At 34.4% G+C, this 22,064-nt stretch overlaps 2 protein-coding genes and 1 long non-coding RNA gene across 3 annotated transcripts; 1 reads left to right on the forward strand and 2 right to left on the reverse strand.

The window, feature by feature from the left end:
- Positions 1-235: 235 nt before the first annotated feature.
- LOC133783081 (uncharacterized) lies at positions 236-6,020 on the reverse strand. Its single transcript, XR_009870759.1, has 2 exons — positions 5,937-6,020; positions 236-4,478 (listed from the first exon to the last, which is right to left on the reverse strand). It is a non-coding gene; the product is annotated as an uncharacterized LOC133783081 (long non-coding RNA).
- LOC133783079 (CBL-interacting serine/threonine-protein kinase 21) lies at positions 3,049-6,253 on the forward strand. Its single transcript, XM_062222614.1, has 15 exons — positions 3,049-3,339; positions 3,465-3,527; positions 3,621-3,692; positions 3,771-3,878; positions 3,962-4,033; positions 4,121-4,174; positions 4,366-4,491; positions 4,571-4,660; positions 4,747-4,872; positions 4,947-5,051; positions 5,161-5,280; positions 5,389-5,454; positions 5,525-5,599; positions 5,679-5,785; positions 5,872-6,253. Exons 1-15 carry the CDS (start codon positions 3,049-3,051, stop codon positions 5,927-5,929), a joined length of 1,533 nt encoding a protein of 510 aa, XP_062078598.1. The 3' UTR covers positions 5,930-6,253.
- A 1,721-nt stretch (positions 6,254-7,974) lies between these two features.
- LOC133783080 (putative lipase C4A8.10) lies at positions 7,975-21,188 on the reverse strand. Its single transcript, XM_062222615.1, has 10 exons — positions 20,650-21,188; positions 19,371-19,438; positions 12,317-12,387; positions 11,879-12,142; positions 9,807-9,967; positions 9,659-9,714; positions 9,481-9,533; positions 9,284-9,392; positions 8,613-8,710; positions 7,975-8,348 (listed from the first exon to the last, which is right to left on the reverse strand). Exons 1-10 carry the CDS (start codon positions 21,006-21,008, stop codon positions 8,268-8,270), a joined length of 1,320 nt encoding a protein of 439 aa, XP_062078599.1. The 5' UTR covers positions 21,009-21,188; the 3' UTR covers positions 7,975-8,267.
- Between the last annotated feature and the right edge of the window lie 876 nt (positions 21,189-22,064).

Genomic DNA, 22,064 nt, shown 5'->3' on the forward strand with positions numbered 1-22,064 from the left:
ATTTCAATATTTAGTGAATTGTGTTAGTACTCATCCCTTAGTACGTTAAAATATTGATATACACGTGGCGCAACATAATTAGTTTATTTCATAATATTTTTAAAAAATTAATTTAATTCATTATAAAATAAAAAAATTATTAAAAATAGTTAAATAAATTTATTTTGAAAACTAATCAACAAATAAAGAACTAATCTTATAAATTCAAAAAACAAATCAAAATGTTCTAAATATCTATCATCAAGCACTTGCATTTTGCATTGACCAAAAATAGTCAGTTGAAGCTTTAATGAACACTAGCATTCATTCTCAAAACCAGAAACTCAATACGTACTCAAAGTTAGTTTTATACAAATACTACCAACACAAAATCAAAGAAAAAAAAATCTAACAAAATCATGTTCTTCTCCAAATTCAGCCGCACAAATTACAGAATTCAAAATCTCAATCCAAAACTCAAATCACAACTTCAAAATCACAATCCCAATCCAACAAAAATCTATTCGATATATTTCCGAAAACCATAAACCAAAAATTACAAATATGAGTCGAACTTCGAAACCCTTAACCCAAATCTTGTCTAGACCCAACCCAATCGAAAGCTCCAGCCGAGATCTTTTTTAGGTTCACCCCCTCAAAAGCTCCGACCTATCGATAACTTTAATAACTCAGACCTGCCAAAAGCTCCGATCGAGTTATCCTGAGCGTCAGACCCTCCGATTCCATACAAGTAATCGTGAGCATCAGGGAGTAATTAAAAAAAGTACAATACTATTCCAATCCCTTTTTACAACTATTTAATAGGAGAAATTTGAATTTATATGCATCTATGTGTAATTAAAAAAAGTCGCCATTGCATCATCAAATAAAATTTTTATTTCGAGGTACACTCTCCCCCTCCCCCAAAACCCATGGCGAAACCCCACACCAAAATCCACCCACAGCTCAACCTCGCCACAACCCAACATCCACCCGCATCACCCATGCAAAGCCACCCACCCTCACTCCTTCAAATTTTTGAGATTTTTAAGAAAAATTCCACGATCAGGGCATTGGGTATGAAACTAATTTTTTTTTATTTTAAAAAAAACTAATAACTAAGAATTTAAAGTAATTTCTCTGATTGTTTGATTTGAATATAGTAATTTTATATATTTATTTTTGTTTATTCATATGGTTACCGTTATGCGGTTTTGTTTTTATTTTTAAAATTATCTATAAATTTAATGATTTTATACATTGTACACCCAAATGTGATAATTTGTTTCATTTTGTAATGTAACTAGATCATATTCTTTTTTTTATATTTGCCACCAAAAATTAATATGTGATATATTTAGTATAATTTTTAGTAAAAGCTGATGCAAAAATCAAATTTTCATTAATGTCCAATTAATATTTATTAAAATTATACAAAATTAATAATTTTTATTTAAATTTTATTATTGATAGTTAGAGATAATAATAAAATAATAAGGTAAAAAATCAAGTATTTAATGGTGATTATTAAAATTAATACTAAAATAATAAAAATGACATAAAAGTAAATTTAAGTGTAGTATTCATGGTAATGCAAAATATGTATAATATTATATTGTGTATTTAGCACACCATTAAAACAATTTTTTTTTGTAAAATGAGTTATATTTTAGCAATGTGAAAAATAATTTATCACTCCATTGAAGATGCTCTTTGTGTAAGCTTACCTTACCTTGCCTTAAATCCTATTAGATTGCCTTAACGCCCTAGATATCATTTGTGTAAACGTCTAGTTTACCGAACATCTCTCCAAGAGATCTGAATACTTGGTAGCTACACTTGCAAAGTTAACAAGTTCCCTACTCCTTCACGACCTAACATTCGTGCTAAGCTAAAAAACCTGCCCTTCATAAAAAAATCATGACAACCCACAACCCACATTAAGAAATTAAAGACATTTACAATAATAGTCTTTAATAAGACAAATCAGTAAAAGAAAAAGTCAAACGAGATAGCACAGCTAATTTATATTATTTTTCTTTATGATACTTACAAAATTATCAAATTTATACCTAGCCCAACTTCTCAAATCATCCCCGTCCTCCGTCCTCCGTCCTCCGTCCAGGTGATTGTGCTTCTCAAATCATTTGAATTAGATACTTACAAAATTAGAAAATTTATACCCAACCAAACTTCAAAACGTCAAGATGAAAGTGAACCCACGTATCACAAGGAAAAGAAATTTAAAAAGGAAATGCTAGTTAAGTTAATTTAATTAGTAACCTAATCTACTCATAAGAGAATTTTTTGGGCCAATATATATATTCAAATATTTATTTGTGAACAGTATATTTTTCTAGCTGATCACTATTACTGTGACAAGTCCGTATTCATCACATTAATAGTCCTTCAAAAATAATAACGGAAGGCTCACATTTTTCACGCTGATCGACTTAAAAATAATAGTGAGAACTTATTGGTAAAAGTTATTTCTAAAATCAAGTCAAATTGGCAACGGTTGGTGAGACGAAAAAAAAACCAGATGGTGCCCCTGATGCATGTTTCACTTATTACCTATTTTGTGGCCAAGATTTCATCATCAATTTGAGTTGACCCTGGACCAAACTGCATCATGACACGAATGCCATGGACGACCCTGATCACTACTAACATTTCAGTATTCAAATATTTTTACTGAAAATGATGTAAGAATATTCAAAACCATGATAACTATTATTAACTCCTTCTCAATTATCACCTAATGATATATATCTTCCATTCAAACCACATTCGGTCAACAATAACCATTAGCCAACTAGTCAGCGCCTTCAAGCAAAGACCCAACTCAAAACAGCATTCTTCCAAGCATTGCAAAAGAAAACAGAATTATAATAATAATAGTTATTATTATTAGAATAGGAAACTATTGAACTCTGAAATCTGACCTCAAAACTATTTCTCCAATTATAAAGGATCCATGAGAAACACAAGGGTGACCCATCTACTTCGCAGAAGCACGTGCTTCGCTTCAACTTTGAGCCATGCTTGATAGTGGAGATTTTCATTTTCATGAGTGAGACATATATATGTACGATATCAATTAAGGGAAGCATCAAGTTAAAGCAAGTGTTAGTTGTCATTGGAAAGAAAGGTCTAAATTTGGCTATTCAGTCATCGAATTTTCTAAAGTCAAAGCAAATGGGATCTGCCAAAAACATAGGAAAGTATCAGATTGGCCGGACCATCGGAGAAGGTACATTTGCCAAGGTTAAGCTGGCTGTAGATAGCACTAATGGCCAGTATGTTGCACTCAAGGTCATTGATAAACTCATGGTCATGCAGAGTAATCTGAAGTTCCAGGCATGTTTATAGTAATCCATTTTCAACAACACATCCATCTATAACAAATGAATAGTGTAAATGTTTGTCTGTCTATATATGTAAAGGAATTTTGTTTCTTCTTCATTCACCACAATCAATATTAGGTGCAAAGAGAAATAAGAACTATGAAAATTCTACATCACCCCAACATTGTACGTATACACGAGGTATGTAACCAACTTAAGTTCGCCTATTCTTTATTATATTTTTCTTTCCCTTCTAGTTTGCAAAGATTTCCCTCTCCCTGCTTTCAATAACAGGTTATAGGCACAAAGACAAAAATCTATATCGTCATGGAATATGTGCCGGGTGGACAACTCTCAGACAAGATGGTGAGAATCAACTACAAAAATCTGTTTTATATATCTTTTCTTTTCTTAAAATCATTTCTAATCCTTCTAAATCTGCAGTCCTATGCCAAGAGGTTAAGCGAATCTGAGGCAAGAAAACTTTTTCAGCAGTTGATTGATGTGGTAGACTACTGCCACAACAAGGGGGTGTATCACAGAGATTTAAAGGTCTGTAAGGCACAACCCTACACATTTTTTAACTCTATTCTGGAAAGTCACATAGAATGACAACAACTTAGCTTCTTATTCAGCCAGAAAACTTGCTTTTGGATAGCAAAGGGAATATAAAAGTATCAGATTTTGGACTAAGTGCATTGCATAAGGTAGCATACACAAACTTACAATTTTGTTTTGTTCATCATCATTTATCTAAGATGGGTGCTTCGCTGAAATTCTTAAAAATTTAATAGCCAGGTCACCTGCTATCTACAGCATGTGGCTCTCCAAGCTATGTAGCACCTGAGGTAAGAAATGACTTCATATGGCCTAGTGTGTGTGTAATTTTTTTTTCCTTGGGTAATCCTATTCATCAAAGTTTATTGTTGAGGACAAGAAAGAAACTGAGAAAAATTTAGGTAAATTATAATAACAAAAAGGCATACCCGAGATTCACTAATTCCCAAGGATGCTGTTTCCATCTTTTATGTATCAACAGCTGATTGCGAATAAGAGCTATGATGGTGCCGCAGCAGATATTTGGTCTTGTGGAGTAATACTATTTGAATTACTTGCTGGTTGTCTCCCGTTTGATGACCGCAACCTGTTGAACTTGTATAAGAAGGTACACAATTTAACATAAATAATAAATGCACAGTTTCCAGTACAAATTAACTCTTGAACTGATAGCTCTGCATGCAAAGATAACCAGGGCACAATATGAATATCCACAATGGTTTACAGAAAGCCAAAAAAACCTAATCTCTAGACTACTTGAGCCAAATTCCAGAAAGGTAAGATTCCAAGATCATCCTATTCTATATACCTTTTTAAATTGTAGTGACTGCTAAAACAAATTTACTTATATGCCATGCCACAGAGAATTACAATTCCAAAGATCATTGAAGATGAATGGTTTCAGAAGGATTATGTTCCTAGTTGCAGCAATGAACATTATGAGAAATTTGACTTGGATGATGTTAATGCAGCTTTTGACTCAATTGAGGTAAAATGGTTAGTACATTATTATGACAAAGGTGCAACACAAATTTTATCTCAATGTCTGAAGAAATTTTGCAGGAGGTCACTGACACTAATACGCTCAAATCATCAAGTTTTATAAATGCTTTCCAATTGATAGCCATGTCAAATGATCTTGATTTGTCAGGTCTTTTTGAGGAAAAGGCAAGTCCACACCAAAAAACTCCGTTGCTTGTATTGTATGTATAAAAAAAAAATCAGAATAACATTTTTTTAAGCAAGTGAATCATGATGAAGCCCTTTTTGATATTAGGATGGCAACAATAAGAAGACAAAGTTTGGATCGAAGCATGCACTGCATGAAACCATAAAGAAAATAGAAGCTGCTGCAACAGATGTTAGTCTATCTGTAGAAAGAATGAACAACTTCAAGGTGCAAATACTCTTCAGTCATGACTCATGACTGATTTACTCTGTCCATAATATATATTTAATAGATAAAAACAACCAATAACCTTTTTGTTTAATCCAAAAATATCAGATGAAAATGCATCGAAAAATGAAAATGACAAGATGTTGTCGATCATATCTTGAACTATCAGCAGAGGTAATATGTTGTCATAAACTTATACCATGCAAGTAACTTCAGTCTCACTGATGAATGTGGAAAATTTCAGGTGATTGCAGTTACTCCCACTAATTGTGTTGTAGAAATATCAAAATCTACAGGGGAGCTAGAAGTATACAGAGAAGTATGATGTGAAATTAAAACTAATGTGTTTGAAAATAATCTTTTATGTATTATTGTAACACCATGTTTCTAATGATCAGTTCTGCAAAAGTTTATCAAGTCTGCTGACTGATAAACCAGAATCATCACAAAAACAAGAGCCAGACGAAGTCAGCAGTAGCAGGAAAAGTACAGAAGAAAAAGAATGGTAACACATCATTGTAAAGTCAACCTAACGAGGTTTTCAAACATCCCTATAGCTGGCTAACTATTTAACTCTTATCCTACATGCAGCTTCCCAGACATAAGTTCAAAAGAAAGCAAAGATTGTCGTGGTTATTCATCTTCATAGTGATTACCTTGGCTTTGGCTCTCTGCTATAACATTTGTCTTACCCAGGCTCCAAATGGATCCTGAAAAGTTGCACAAATAATCTTACACCAAACTGTATTTAAACAACACTTGACATAAATACTGTAAAATGTAAATATACCATTATAGATGGAAAGATGTGAGCCAACATCCTCAGTTTACAATCTTTTTACTTGCTCCAAATCACTTCATTGTATATTTTGTTGTCTGACATGAGCTATGAGTCAGAGCATCTTTAGGTACCTTAAATTAACCAGATTATTAATATTATGGGTGTGACTATTGGCACACACTTTTTTTCTCCCCTCACCCTTTTGATAATTAATGGGTAATTAATTCACCATTTACAAACATAATCATGTGTAAATTGACATAAATATCCTCAAATAACTATAATTATAAACTATAATTCTTAACATACACCCTCTCAACATATTGGGTATAACACATTCAAAAAATGTAAGATTATCAATTTAAAAAATCAAAACTCTAAAAAAAAATGTAATGGATGAACAAAATATAGATATGAATATGGATGTCGATGTGGAGATGCTAAAGATTTTATTTCTAATGAGGTTTTTTTTTTTTGGTATTTTATTGTTTGTATCATATGTATGAACTATTTATTGCATTTCATTCTTAAAACTATATATGATAACAATAAGCCACTCAAAATTGACATCATTAAAAAGACTAAATAAAAACATAAAAGGGAAAGAAAGACCACTAGGCCATGAAAATGAGATGTAAAAGACAAAATATTGATCATAATATGAAGTCATTGATCATCATGGGTATTTTACGTTAGTGTCAATGATTTAAGTTTTAGTTTTGTTTAGGAGATAGTTGTTTTAATAATATAAAGGGGTAGTGTGGGAAGAAAGTTTTATGGATAATATTGTACTTGTTAAAAATTTAAGAGGGGTTTAATTAGAAAAGGTGTGAGAGGAGAAAAAAGGTGTGTGCCAATAGTCACACCCTAATATTATTATGTCACAGCACTAAATTCATACATATTGAAGAAAGATAAAAGCAAACAACTCAGTTCCTAACATCTAGACCGCTATTGACATTCTCTCCATTTATAGTTTGAATTAATAAATCTTGCAGCACATTTCCAGGTTGAGAATCAAAATATGCAGTTATGGCACCCATAGCCTATTACAGTTATTTCATTTTAATGTGAGGCTATTATAGCCATGCTTCAAGGCTTTCTCTCAAAAGTCAAAATCAACTTTTTAAAAAGAATTACCCATTTGGTCAACAAATCAGATCACTGACTACGTCAGCTTTATCAATATCAAGGATTACTAATGTACCACATTTATTTATAATAACTTTATGACATTAAAGGAAAAAAAAGAGTACCACAAAGGTTCTTTACCTTGATAAAGACTGCAGCTTCCCTGGATTAGACTATCTTCTGCAATTTGAAGGGATAAAGATTTGAAGGTGAAGATCTTTGCAAGGAATAATTTCCATGATGTTTTAGCAAATGAAGTAAGATAAATGTATATCATTTCTGGTACATCTTCAGGCCTCTCTCAAAAAAAATGGAAAAAGAAAGGAAAAAGAAAACAGTACAAAGCACATCCAAATGCCTTCAAATCAAATTTGGGTGGCCATAAGTTTGCATTAAAATTGGGTGGTTATCAGCATCCCACGTGATGGAGCATTCTTCTTTCACTGCTATATTCCCACTCCACAAGAAGAAAAATGGAACAAAAGCAAAAGCTTAAAGAGAATAAAAGAACATAAATTTCTTACAAATTTTCATTATGACAACAGTTTACATCAATCAAGATACATACTATTCCACATGCAGTTTGATCAAATCATCTAACTAAAAGAACAAGAATTTGGAGAGTACAATCCATACAACTAGGTGGAAGTAAAACTATCACGTGGACATCTCAATAAGGTCATAGAATTTGTTCTTCTAAGCTTCTTTTTGTTTTCCTTTCTCCCCTTCTCTTTTGGCTGAGTGGAGTTATATACATTAACTAAATGGATACAAAACTCAAATAATGAAACAGCATACTATGCATTTCAGCTGAAGGGTTGTCCATTACTTCAATAACAAAAGTTTACAGGCTGGAAAGCTAATACAAACAAAACTCTGCACATGACAAGTGTTAAGCAATAGGTTGCAATATGAAATATTCTCCCGTCTTTATGTTAAGATTTAATATACTACATTACTACACAGCATTCTCATAACAAATTACAACCCATGTAAAAAAAGAAAGGTTTTCTAGATAAGGAAAAAGCAGCCTTTGTAACTGCCATTTTCATCACTTATTGCATAAAAAAAAAACTTATTTTAAGTCTAGAAGGAAGTTATCTATAATATGGGAAACCACATCTGCACCATCAGAATTCAACCAATACCTCTTCACCTGTAATTAAGAAGTAGAACACGCATAAGCATGATTAAAAGTTCCAACAAATATAGCACTTTTCAGTTGTTACTTTCTAAGACTTTTAAGTCATTTTGACAAGTTTCATTCAGTAAAAGAAATACACAAGAAGCTTGTTACTATAAAGTAATTCTGACAAATTAAAATTGAAGTCATTAGATGTAAAAGGGATATAAGAAAGCCGAAATAACAAAGCGAATTAAAACATGCAAAATATTAGATTATACAAATAACAGAACTAGCCTGGATTGTATTGTGAGCAATAAATCTTTGTCTGCTCTTTTGGAAGCTAACATCTACACGCTCCCAAGATACTTTAGTGAGGCCTCTGATCATCTCCTCTATATATATACAAGACAAGTGCTCATTAGATACTAAAATAAACTAACTGACAAAAAAAGAACTTGAAATAACACAAAATTTAAAAGTTGAAAATTATATGATGCTCGGTGTCTTTGAGAGTAAAAAAATTGTATTTACATAAAAAATTGCCTGTTTTTTTAACCTCAATAAATGATTACCTCAATAGTAATTATATAGCTTAGGAAAAGACAAAAAACATATCCACAGAAGATACCATTTGTCCTTTATAAATATAGAATCTCATTGCCAAAATTAACAGTAATATAAACCATCAACATGGTATCATATACAAAATTAACAATTTATACATTGCCTATGAAGATCTATCACATTTATCAAGTAGATTGTATCATCCTCAATTACGCATGAAGAAAATTAAAAAAAAAAAAGGACACGCATAAGAATAGAGAAAAATGAAATAGACAAGGTAGAATTCTGCATTTGTGCTTAGTAGCTACGCACTCAAGCAAATAATGCAAAGAAGATCCACAAAAATTAAACAATTATTACATTAACTATGCAGTAAGAAAATAGCAGAGGAATCCCCAAACCTTCCCAATCAAACATCTGTTCTGAAGGCACTTCCTTATGCACATCTGTACTCCCACATTCAATGTGTACAATATGTGGATACTTCTCATCAGACACAAGTTGATTTGACTAGAAATAAGGGAGGAAAAAAAAAGTTTAGTTTGGAATTCTAATATGCATGTGGAACATCACATTTGTCAACAGTAAATAAGATTACCTTTGGAAGTTCACTTTGACGCCTTATGGATGATGTTCTCCAACCAACCATGTCTTTAGATGAGTGAAGAGAAACATAACGTTATACAAATGCAAGGACAGAGCTAATCACACTTGTGCTTAAAACAGACAACCGAAAAAATCACAAGTTAAAAACAGAATCAATCAAATAAGGATACGATCATAATTTGCATTTGCATATGCCACGCGACGTTTAAATGCACGCAATGCTGATCTACACAAGCAACAAACAATAATATAACACATTATTTAACAGAAAAAATGTTGCGGAAATTGACAAAGTGAAAAATCCATACTATCACTAACATGAATTTTAGGTCATCGGAGTCATTAACCATTCTTAGTAAGAGGGGCTTTCCCTCTTCATCATCTGTAAGGAAAAGATGTTTCCCTGACCTCCCAACAATTAAGTGCGCAGTTTGTGGCGCACTTTTCTCAAGAAAAGAAAGACCACAAAGAAAGGGTAGCTGTAAAAACAAAACAACACAACTTAGTTAAAAAAATCACCTGTTTTAAAAGAATGCAACAGACAATCCTGTGCTAATTAAATTTTATTTATCTATTTATTTGGTAGGTGTTTTATTGACTTGGCTGTGCCTTCGAACACTTGTCTTGTGCCTTCAAAGAAAGCCAAAGATAGCCCCAACCGTATGACATAATAAACAATTTAGTTCTAATGGTGACACCTTCAGTCACAGGATTTCACATATAAGTTTTAGTTTTCCATAAAAATAATAATTTGGAAAGATGTTTCTCCAAATATAAAAAAATCTTCACATCATTAATTTTATCATTATTTAGTGTGCTAGTCCACTTTTTATTTTTTCATAAATTAATAACTTGGGATGATGTTTCTTCCAAGAACAAAAAAATTCTTCATATGAGTATTATTATTTAGCGTGCTAATTCACTTTTTATACATATATATATATATAGGGAGCGACTACAACGCATCCACTTTTTTGACAACATTCTATTTTCAGCACCTAAAGATGTGATCCCAAAATTTTTTATATGACAGTCTATATTGTAGCTATCTAAAACATCACACAAATTTGCAAGAAATTTCGAATAAATTATAGTGCCAAACACAAGGTTCAAACAGCTTGTTACACGCGTGCTTATTTTTTTGTATACAAATATAAAAGTCAACTGTTTGAACCTTGTTTTCGACACTATAATATATTCGAAATTTCTTGACAATTTGCAGTGTCTTAAATGATTACAATGTACACTGTCATATAAAAAAAATTATCGAGGTGTAGAAAACATAAATTGGCTACACCGGGTTGTCAAAAAAGTGGATGCAGTGTAGGCGCTCCCCATATATATATTTATTGTAGGTGATTCTCTTTATTCGACTCAAGTAGTTTGTTTTGTTTGGACAACTCAATTGGGTGGTCTCAAGTTGCTCATTCTAAATTTCCTAGGTAACTTGGTCTTATTTCAATCGCTTTGTATTTTAGCGACTCATATTTTGACTTTGTATACCCTATCACTAGACTATTAGCTTGTTGTCTGGAAGTAGATCCTACGCTTTTGTTTCTTTCTTATGTGGTTCGTTTCACTTGTAAAAAAAAACAAACAAACATCACCGACATTTTTAGGCATATATGCAAGGAACAAAAGCAAACACTTGTCTACCTATTTTTCTCCCACAGGAAATATACTTTAAAAAAGCATGAAGACAAGATATCTTAGTAAGGAAAAGATGCATAAACGTGTTACAACACATCCTTCCAATTCAACCAATTTTTCTAATCATCATATCATATTCACAATCTTCACTTTCTACCTTAATGAACATTTTTTTGAACTTTTTTATAATTGTGAAAAAGCCAAAGATCATTGATGAAAAAAGAAACTTACCCTAATAATCTGAACAATAGAATATAACTACCTCTTTGTATTCATGCCATTGTGCTTGCAATCTTGTACACACCATTCACGAAAAGACACATACACCATGCAAACATTCAAATCATTACACATGTCAATGTGACTGCCCACAAGTATTTTAACTCTCTTTTCATTCAACCGTATTTTTCTTTTAAGAAATGAGAACTGTTTTATTTAGAAGAGAGGGAAATTACAGAACATGATAAGATATCACCTACAGCTAGAGAAAATGAAAGGGGATCAATACAAATTAAATCCAGAGATTCCAATCTCTTGGTAGATTAGAAAAGGATAAAGCATTAAAATACTTGGACTTAAAGATCCACAACACTAACCAAAATTTAATTTTTCATTCAACACATTGATGTAAATACATACATGAAGTCATCAACACAAGCATAGTGACACATTTGCCCAATTAATTGTGCTTGTATTCACTAATGCAATTAAAACCTAAAGTAAGGAGTTTAATAATCTACCTGTTTATGTCCTTTTGAACCAAGATGTGGAGTTGCAACTGTTACAAAGTTCATGGGCACCAACCCAGCAATTTTACCTCCACAATGTTGACCAAGGCCATGCATTGAATTGTTTGTGTTCTCTTCATTTAAACAACTTCCATTAATACCTGAAGGCTCTTTATACAACCTTCCGATAGCATACCTTGCTACAAGGCCCCCTAAAGAATGAGCTACGAAGGAAATTTTCTGCATCTTAGGCTTTCCACGGACAACAGACCTTACCTGCAATTTATTACAAAAAATGTTACAATATAAAACTTTCTCATATTGGAAATCATCTCCTTTGGCATACGATATTACCTATCGTCCAATGAAACTAGAAGGTTATTTCCAGACATAAAGATTCATATATTAGAGAATTTCAATGTCATTAATATCTATATATTACCAAAATACCTCTTCAGCGAGCCTCTCACCCATAGTGTCAACACCATCAAATGTCAATCTTGCATAATTACATGCACTGCCTGCAAACATAAATATCCAAAAAAAGATCTCATCCTTATTAGCAAAACATTAGAAATAAGGAACCTTTTGCAATTTTGGTAAAAAAATAAGCACATTAATAACAATTAAAGGTTTTACCATTTTGGTAAGGAATATGGAAAGATCGATATATTACTTCCGCAATTTCTTGGACAAGAGTGGGAACATGAGAGAGCACAATTTTTCCTTTCTTTTTTTGTTACAAGATACATGTATTCATAATCCATTTACACACTCACTCACCTAACCACTTGAGTTAGTCTCAAGTGACGAGAACACAACAAAATGAGATTTGGATCACAAATTATAGAGTATGAAAGACAAATTTTGAGGTAGGAGGCCATTTAGAGCCAAAAAAATGGCAGCAAAACATAATATTTGAGGTTTGAAAATTGCTATATGTTACCATTTTTTTTTCAACACTAGCACTAAGTTTATTTTATCTATTTATTTATTTTTGACAAAAAGTACCCAATAGAGTTTTATTTATTGATGTGAAATAAGTAATTTTTTTGAAACTAGACTTCTCACCTAATTTTAGAATATTTGAAGAATGGTAAACTATAGAAATGGCAATGTAAGTACCTAGAATAGGTAGGACTCAAACCTCAGACCTTATAGGAGCAAACCATAGAACTAACCATTTGAGATACCCCTTGGAGCATATGGTATAAAATGAGGTTCATTAGCATAATATTTTACCGTGGAAGTTAAAAAACCACTAATTCTAAAGTTCAAAGAGAAAGGAAAGAAAACATATGTCGTTTGTAAAATAAAGCAAATTACTTTTTTTTCCTTAATCCCTGTGTGGAGCTTACTTCTAAAGCATACTAATTTCAAACAATACCTTCCAATTTGGACAGTTTGGATGACTAATGAACACTAAAGAAGAAATTATTGTCTTAACTGTGGATTTTTTGTTGCTCTCTCTCTCCTCCTTTGAGAGAACGTGAGCCATGCAGTTCACTAGGTTCCATGGCCCTCCTGGTCACGGAAGATTCGCCAAGAGAATGCAACTTGACCCCACTGGTCTTGGGAAGAAAAATGTTTATAACCCCACTGGTTATGGACAAATAAGTGGTTCTGTTTTTGTCAACTTCGAGGGCCATAACTGGTACAAGAGTTTCAGAACTGAGCACAAGGTTTTCATGTTAACGCTAACTAATGACGTTGGCTCGATCGGAATCTGTGAGAGAACAAGATTGACGGGGTACGACTATTAATGCAGTAGCATGGTTAACAAATGCAATCACAGAGCTACAGAAGACCATTGATTTACAGAGGCAGAATTTCAAACGATCATTCAGGAACAATTCAATGAGTTTGATAGTAGAGTGCTTCAAGAACAGCAGAGGGGAGTTCGTTAAAGTATCTACGCTACATCAAAAGATGTTAAGGGCAGTGATTATTCCGAAGGAGCGAAATTCAATAGGATGGAAGGAACTAAAGGAGCGTTTGAACGGATTAGTTGGCAAAAGGCACAACACAATAAGGGAGGTACCTCAAGCGTCAAGCAAATCAAAGACAAGAAAAATAGAAGAGAAGAAGGCCAATTCCAAACAGACATGAGCAAGCATAGTAAAGACAGCAGCGGATGAGGTACAGCTGGGTGAAAAGATGGCCCTTCGTAAACAGAACCGAATGTGGTAAAGAAAACAACTGGAAACAAACACAATAAGGGAGGGTGGGAACATTATCTAGCATTCAATTTTGGACCTCCCAAGATCAATAAAAAATTCCACACATCAAGTTCAAAAGGGCAGCCCTTTTCAGATTACCTGAAAGCAAACAACAATAACAAACAGTGGAGCCAAGTCGTACTAGTGTATAGGTTGGATAGTTTCGTCCCATGGGAAGCTATACAGTGTGAAATAATAGACGAGTTAGGAAAGAAGTATGAGATCAGTGCATTGTATGATGAAAGAGTTGTTTTATGGAGTAATAGTGAGGAGGAAAGGAGGAGATTGGAGAAGATGGGAACGAATAAGTGTTTGGAATGTCACTATGGGTGGATTAGAGTAGAAGGCATTCCTTTGAACATGTGGAACATGAAGGTGTTTAAAAGAATTGAGTCCATATGTGGTGGACTCATCGACGTGGACAAAGATAATGTTGAGATGAATTTCCTCACACATGCTCGACTAAAGCTAGGCGGTGATGAAAATGGTTTCATTCTAGAGGTTTTTTCACTTCCATGGGAGGGATTGACTTACGAACTCAAATGCTTCAAACTCAACAATCGAAGTTATAGATTCGACGAGATCTGCGATTCAGATTGGTTTAGAGATACGGATGAAAAAACAATTGTGACTAAAACTCTGAGCAAAACTTAGGCCACCGATGGTGAGGAAGATGATTGGAATGGGGAGAGGAGCAGACTCTTGGCATTCCAAGTTGTCCATTGGGCAATATCGAAGAACCAATAGATGTGGAGGACAAAGACTTGGGAACGGTGGTTTCCATCAAGAAGAATAACGACTGGGGAATGGAAAAGGACAATAGGCAGCCACCACTTGAGCGCTGGAACCAAGATATCTCTCAAGTGGGGGGATTATATGGTTTTCATTAATAGGGCATTTAAAAGAATTTTTGACAACATGATTTTTAAATACCCTAAAACATGGTTTTTTGTGGGGCCTAGGGTTTACACGTGGAGGCACATGGAATGTCCAAAGAAGGAATAAAAGAGTATACTCGGCTGGGCTTATGAAGAGGAACAAGGCCCAGTATCAACAAATGCAATTAAAACCATTGACAAGCCCAGTTCAAAGGAGAAGGTAGCAGATCCAAAGGCTATTTTCAAAGCCTTTATTAATGCAGATGTTAAAAAAAAATCCCCAAAGGAGAGAGCAGATTTTACGAAAGCAATCATTCTCTCTTGCTCAGACTTTAATCACACAGGAAAATAAAATAAGAACTCAGTTCTTATCAAGGGTGTCGATGGTACTATAGAACCAAGGAGTAGAGAATTGAAAAATCTGACCTTCAATGTGAACTACAATAATAATCGGAAGAAGATGGGGGGTTCAGGTAATCCTAGATGAAGATAATGACTTGGAACGTGAGGAGCAACGAGGCAGCAGAGAAAAGGAGAGCTATTAAAGCAACTATTTGTAAGATTAACCACAATTTAATTGTACTCAAAGAGGTTAAAAGGGAGTGTGGATAGGAGGTTTATAAGAAGCATTTGGAGGTCTAGATACAAGGCATGGACTCCACTTCCTGCAGTAGGGAGATCAAGTGGGACTCTTATAGTATGGGACACGAGAAATATAAAAGTGCTAGACTCATTAGTAGGGGAGATTTCAATATCAGTCTTGATTGAAGCAGAAGGTAAGGATCCTTGGTGGTTTTCAAGGGTGTATGGACCAAGTAGATATGGTGAGAGTTCTTCAAACTGGGATGAGATAGCGGGAATAAGCGCTGTTTGCGGAGATAAATGGTGTTTGGGGGGGGGGGGGGGGGGGAGAGATTTTAATGTGGTTCGAAGGGTGCGGGAGAAAATGAATAGTTGTTCTGTTACGAAAAGTATGAAATTTTTTGACGAACTAATAAGGGAGTTGAGACTTATCGATCCCAAACTAAATAATGGGCGGTACACGTGGTCAGATTTATGCTGCAGATTGGATAGACTTTTATTCACTAACAAATGGAACGAGTTATTTTCATTGGTTAGATAGAATGTCCATGTACAGATCGTATCAGATCATAGTCCAATCGTTCTAGATTCCAATCCACCCTCATGGGGACCTATTCCTTTCCGCTTTGACAATTTGTGGTTAGAACATAGTTCCTTTAAAAATGAATTTGAAAATTGGTGGAAGAATGTACGAGCAGTAGTCTGGCCAGGGAACAAATTTATGGAGAGATTGAAACAAGTTAAAGGAAAGGTCAATCACAACAAGAATTAGAGAGGCGAATCACAACGCTTGACAGGATGGAGCAGAGGGACAACTAGAATTCACAGTCAATGGAAGAAAGAAGTAGAATAAAAAGAAATGGCAGCAGATTTCTTTTGATGAGGAAAGAGGACTCTGGTTGAAATCGAGATGCAAATGGGCCAAAGAAGGAGGTGCAAATTCAAAGCTTTTTCATAGTCTGCTAAGCGCTAGCAAAGCTAAGAATTTCATATCTAGAATTGAGAAAGATGATGGGTCAATACTAGATAGAGAGGATGATATAATGAGTGAAATCATTACCTTTTATTCCAAACGATTTAAATCCTCTGAAAGACCAGCCTTGAAGGAATTGACTGGAAGAAAATACCAGATTATTTAGCAGACATCTCCAGAGACCCTTTGAGGAGGAGGAAATTAAACAGGCAGTGCTTGAATGTAATGGGGACAAAGTGCCAAGTCCAGATGGTTTCACAATGGCAGTGTACCAAGCTAACTGGGAAGTATTGAAGGAAGACTTGATGAAGGTGTTCAGAAGGTTCTCAGAAGATGGAATCATTCAAGGAAGTATGAATGAAACATACATCTGCCTCATACCCAAAAAGTTAAACAGCTGCAAGGTGATATTTTATAGGACCATCAATTTAATTACTAGCCTGTACAAGATTATCTCCAAGGTATTGTCCCTCAGGTTACCAGGGGTTCTTGCTGACATAATATCAGAAACTCAAACCGCTTTTGTGGAAGATAGGCAGATATTAGACTCGGTATTGGTGGCTAATGAGGTCGTGGAGGAATACAGAAGTAAGGGAAGAAGTTGATTGGTATTCAAAATAGATTTTGAGAAAGCTTATGACTATGTTGAGGAGATGGATGAGTTGTTTGTCCTCTATTTCCTACTCTGTCTTTATAAATCGGAGATCTAGGGGGAAGGTTTATGGAACTAGGGGCCTAAGGCAAGGAGATCCTTATCCCCTTCTTGTTCACTATTGTGGTGGATGTATTAGGAAGAATGGTAGACGGAGTTGTTGAGTCATCTCTTTTCAATGGATTCCTCATTGGGAAGGAGAAGGTCGTAGTAAGTCATCCCCAATTTGTAGATGATACGATTTTCTTCGTGAGAGACGAGAATTCAATTCAAAATTTGCTGGATATTTTAAAGGTCTTTTGCGCTCTGTCTGGGATGAAAATAAATTTGCACAAAATCCAGTTACTTGGTTTGAATATGGATGTGGAGACAGTTGAATCTTTGGCTCGCGCTATTGGTTGTGAAGAGGGTCAATGGCCTCTGAAATATTTGGGCTTACCCTTAGGTGGAAATCTTAAGAAGCAAGCGTTCTGGGAGCCAGTTGTGGCCAAATGTGCCAGCAGGCTTGATGGATGAAAGAGTGCTTATCTGTCTGGAGGGGTAGATCGACTCTAATTCAATCTGTCCTTTCGTCTTTACCAACATACTATCTATTGTTGTTTAGAGCGCCCAAAAACGTTAGAAACACTTCAGAGAAAATGATGAGGGGTTTCTTTTGTGAAGGAGGTGACTTGTTGGGTTCAGAACACCTGGTGGCCTGGGAAACGATGTGTAAGCCTAGATTCCAAGGTGGTTTGGGTATAGGTTTGGAGTTGAGAAACAAAGCTTTCCTTGAGAAATGGTTGTGGAGATTCCCATTAGAAGATAAGGCACTGTGGCACAAAGTGATAAAAAGTAGATATGGGGCTACTGATAATTTCTGGGATTCCAAAAAAGGGGAAAGAATGTCATATAAAGGTCTGTGGAAGAGTATTGCGAAACTATAGGATGATTTTCTAAGATCGGTTCATTTCAAGGTTGGTAAGGGTGAGAGGCTCAGAATTTGGGAGCATATATGGGTAGGAGATGAAGCCTTAAAGAACTTATTTCCTGACTTGGCACTAATCTCTAATGCTCAAAATAAAAGTATAAAGGAGGTGGTGGTTAAGGCTGAAGGATTGTCAGCTTCTAATTGAGGGTGAAATCTCCATTTTAGAAGGAATTTGAGAGATAGGGAGGTGTCAAATTTGTTGGTACTGCTCCAGATCCTTGAGCAGAAACCAATATTTTGAATGTCGAAGGACTCAAGAGTATGGACCCCAGGATCCAACGTGAAATTTTCTTGTAAGTCCGCCTTCCAAGTACTTGTATCAAATCAACCATTGGCAGAGGAATGTTGGGCTAAATTGGTGTGGAAAAATTGTGTTCCCTCCAAAGTCAAGGTATTTGGTTGGCTGGTAGCAATGTTAAAACTGAATGTTCATGAGATTTTGCAAAAGAGAAGGCCTTACCACTCTTTGTCATCGGGATGGTGTGTGTGTTGCAAGAGCAACGGGGAAACCCTTTCCCATTTATTCATGGATTGCTTGTTTAGTTTGTCACTATGGAGTCGATTGCTGAGAGAGTTTGGCATCTAGTGGTGTATGCCCCAAAATTGTAAACAGTCGCTGTCTTGCAAGCTACGAGGAGGTACGAGGACTTCTAAGTTGTGGTCGGCAGCAGTATTAGCTATTCTTTGGGCTGTGTGGTTAAAAATGAATGGTAGGATATTTGAAAACATAGAAAACAAAGCAGAAGACTTTGGGAGAATGTCAAATTCTGGGTTGGATCATGAGTTTATAAAACCAAAGGTTTTGTTGACCTTTCCTTCCAAGATCTCAGCCAAGAGTGGGGCTGTATCTTTCTTCAAGATACTAAACATTTGGCTTAGGAAGTTTGATGTTTAATTGTATTACTTTATGTACCGAAAGTCTTAAGTCTTATTTGTTATAGGAACTTTTTTATTGTATTAATCTTTCCCTAATAAACTTTGGAGGAGGTCAGTTTAAGACATTTGACCTATCTCTCTTTTTCAATAAAAAAAAAAAGTGACAGATGGATTTTCCTTCCTCAGTTCCACCTTTGTTCTCTAATTTTCCTCCCCTCTTTTGATAAGATTATTTTCTTTCTTATTTCCTCAAATAAATAAGTTGAAATATACTCCCCGAAGAATACATTAAGAAGAAGAGAATGTCCACATGCACATATAATTGGTCAGCCATAAGGGAGAAGAAGCACTAACAGTGTACAAATACTTTTTTAGGAAGATTCTTGACAAACTGCTCTTGAGCATATCTCCAATCTGCATCACTGAAAATATGGAAAAGAACTTTACATGGAATGCTCCATAACTACTTTTTCAACATGATAAAATGCACTAGAGAGCTAAATTCAATGTTTGCTAAAAAGATGGTTATTTTGAAGCGCTGAAAGCATGATAAAACCACATGGAAAAGTTGCAAACGTGTTAATGCTTATGTGCCTTGGGAACCAAAGGAAAACCTCTTCTTGCACTAATTAAGCAAACCCTGAAATGTAGTAATTTACAAAGTAATCAAAGACTAACTTATTTCATAGATAAAAATCCACAATTTTACATGGTAAATCTTAGGATACTGACCACAATTAAATGGATTTTCATGGTATGTAATTTATAACACTTGCGTGTACACCATCATGCTAAGTGTCTATCACAACATTGTTAATATTACTGTCACCAAAAACTAATATTTTTTTTTATTGTTGTTGCTCCCTTATCAGTTTTCTTAGGTCAGATAACAAGCTAAATCCTGACAGTGGATAACTTTCCCCTTGACCAACAAAATGCCAAAGAATATTTTGTAACAATTAACCATTTTCTTGGTTTCCTACACTCATCAAAATGATGCAATGACAAAAGCTTTCCCCATGGTGTTGATAATGAATAAAACATTATCCTTTTCATTAACCATATGGTCATTTTTCTTAAATACTCATCTTCACTATCTTTATTTCAATTTGATAATGCAAATTAGTTACTTGCAACCTTCCACATCAATAGTTACTTGATAACCTATTGCCTTTTCTTTAATCACTTCCATCTTCATTAAACCATTGTTTAATGTCACTTTGAATGAAGGTGAAATAATTGTTCGTAGTAACTTTTCAATTTTTCTCAGTCTTCATAACTTTTCTTTCATATCCCCACCCTAAACAATTTTGGCACTAATACTCGACACAATCAACTGTCATAAGATGTGCAGATACTTGATCAATGAAAACCCCTAACTATCATTTGGTGAAAGTGCCAACCAAACCCTTTAGGTGTAATTTGAACTAAACCTCGTTTCTATAACTCCTGCACCTTCAGAGGTCACAACGACTAATCCAGGGAAATGTTTTGGAAAGCAACAACAAAGAATACAAATTTTCTGTTTTCCCTTCCTAATTTCGGTAATCATATACCAAAAAGTTGGTTCCCGATTGTGCAAATACACAAATATAGACATACAAAATTCAATAATATGAAAAAAGATACATACCTTCCATTGATTCCATTGACCATAATAACAAGATGGTCAGGTTCAGCCCCATCTTCATAAACATACTCGCCACCGCCGACGTTGCTACTACTGGCTTCGGCTGTCAAGCCATCTTCTAATCGGATCCAAAAATGGCCACCACGCAACCGCTGGACGAACTCCCGCGCGTTGCTCCAAACAACGGGGAGCATGAAGTCACCGGATCGCCTCCGCGAGCTCAAGGTGAAGCAACCGGGAAATCGGCGATGACGATGGCGATGATGGTGATTGTGATGGATTCGGGTCGGATTCGGGTTACAATTGGATCGCTGAGCTGTGAATTTGAGAGGCGGAGGAGGAGGAGGATTGACGGCGATCATGTGCGAGAACCCAACGCGGACTCCAACCGTTTTTCAAATTGAGCTGAATTGATCAATCGGAGAACGATTCGAGTATCGAAGAATTTTATTTTTATTCTTTTAACCTGGTTAAATTTCATGCTTTTGCTCTTTTTTTTTTTCTTTTTCGTTAATAATACAAAATTAATGCTTTTCTTTCGAAAATTACCAGAAAAGTGTCTTTTTATAAGTTTCTTTCACTAATTAAAAAAATTAGTTTGGCTGAATTTCTTTGAAATTTCGTAACAGTTGCATGAAAATTTCTAATCATTAATTATATGTTAGATTTTTATAAATTAATTATGAATGATGTTTTTACTTGGAAATTTCGTGAAAGTTCATTGAAATAAATATATGTTAGAAAACAAGTGTGCTCTGTTTGTTAGTTGACCCTACGCCTTGACCTTGACCCTTCCCCCTTCCCCTTCCCCTTCGTCGAAGTTTATTATCTTAATTAATTAATACATTAAAACAAAGATTTATTATACTCTTATGCAATAATTTATGTGGAAATTATGTGGGGTATGGATTTTGACATTTTAAGGTTTTTCTTAATCTATGTTTTTTTCTAACTTAATAATTTTTTTTATTTATTTTATTTTAATTTGAATGTATAAAAAATGTCAATATATATTATAACATATAAATAAAAGTGATTGACATAGAAATAATAGTATATCCTAATTAGGAATAGTGTTAAGAGGCACTATTTATCTAAAATGGAATGGTCATGCTTACTTTTTTTTTGTATTTTATTGGTACATAAAATGAATTTACTTGATTGACTGCAAAATGGTTACCATATCTAGTGACGAAGCATGATTATATCCTTGTATACATAATACTAACTCAGTTTTAGAATTGTAACTTCTTTTCATGTCCATATAAAAAATCATAGAGTTGTTAGTCAACAACTTGATTGGTCATTCACTTTTATCTATTTGGTAGGATTTCTCAACATCTTCCAAGCCACTATATAATTCATTTTTAATCAAGTTCTTTAGATTTTCAAGTGAACATTTTGGTGGAATATATACT

The sequence above is a fragment of the Humulus lupulus genome, chromosome 6, assembly GCF_963169125.1.
Source record: "Humulus lupulus chromosome 6, drHumLupu1.1, whole genome shotgun sequence".
NCBI lineage: Eukaryota > Viridiplantae > Streptophyta > Magnoliopsida > Rosales > Cannabaceae > Humulus > Humulus lupulus.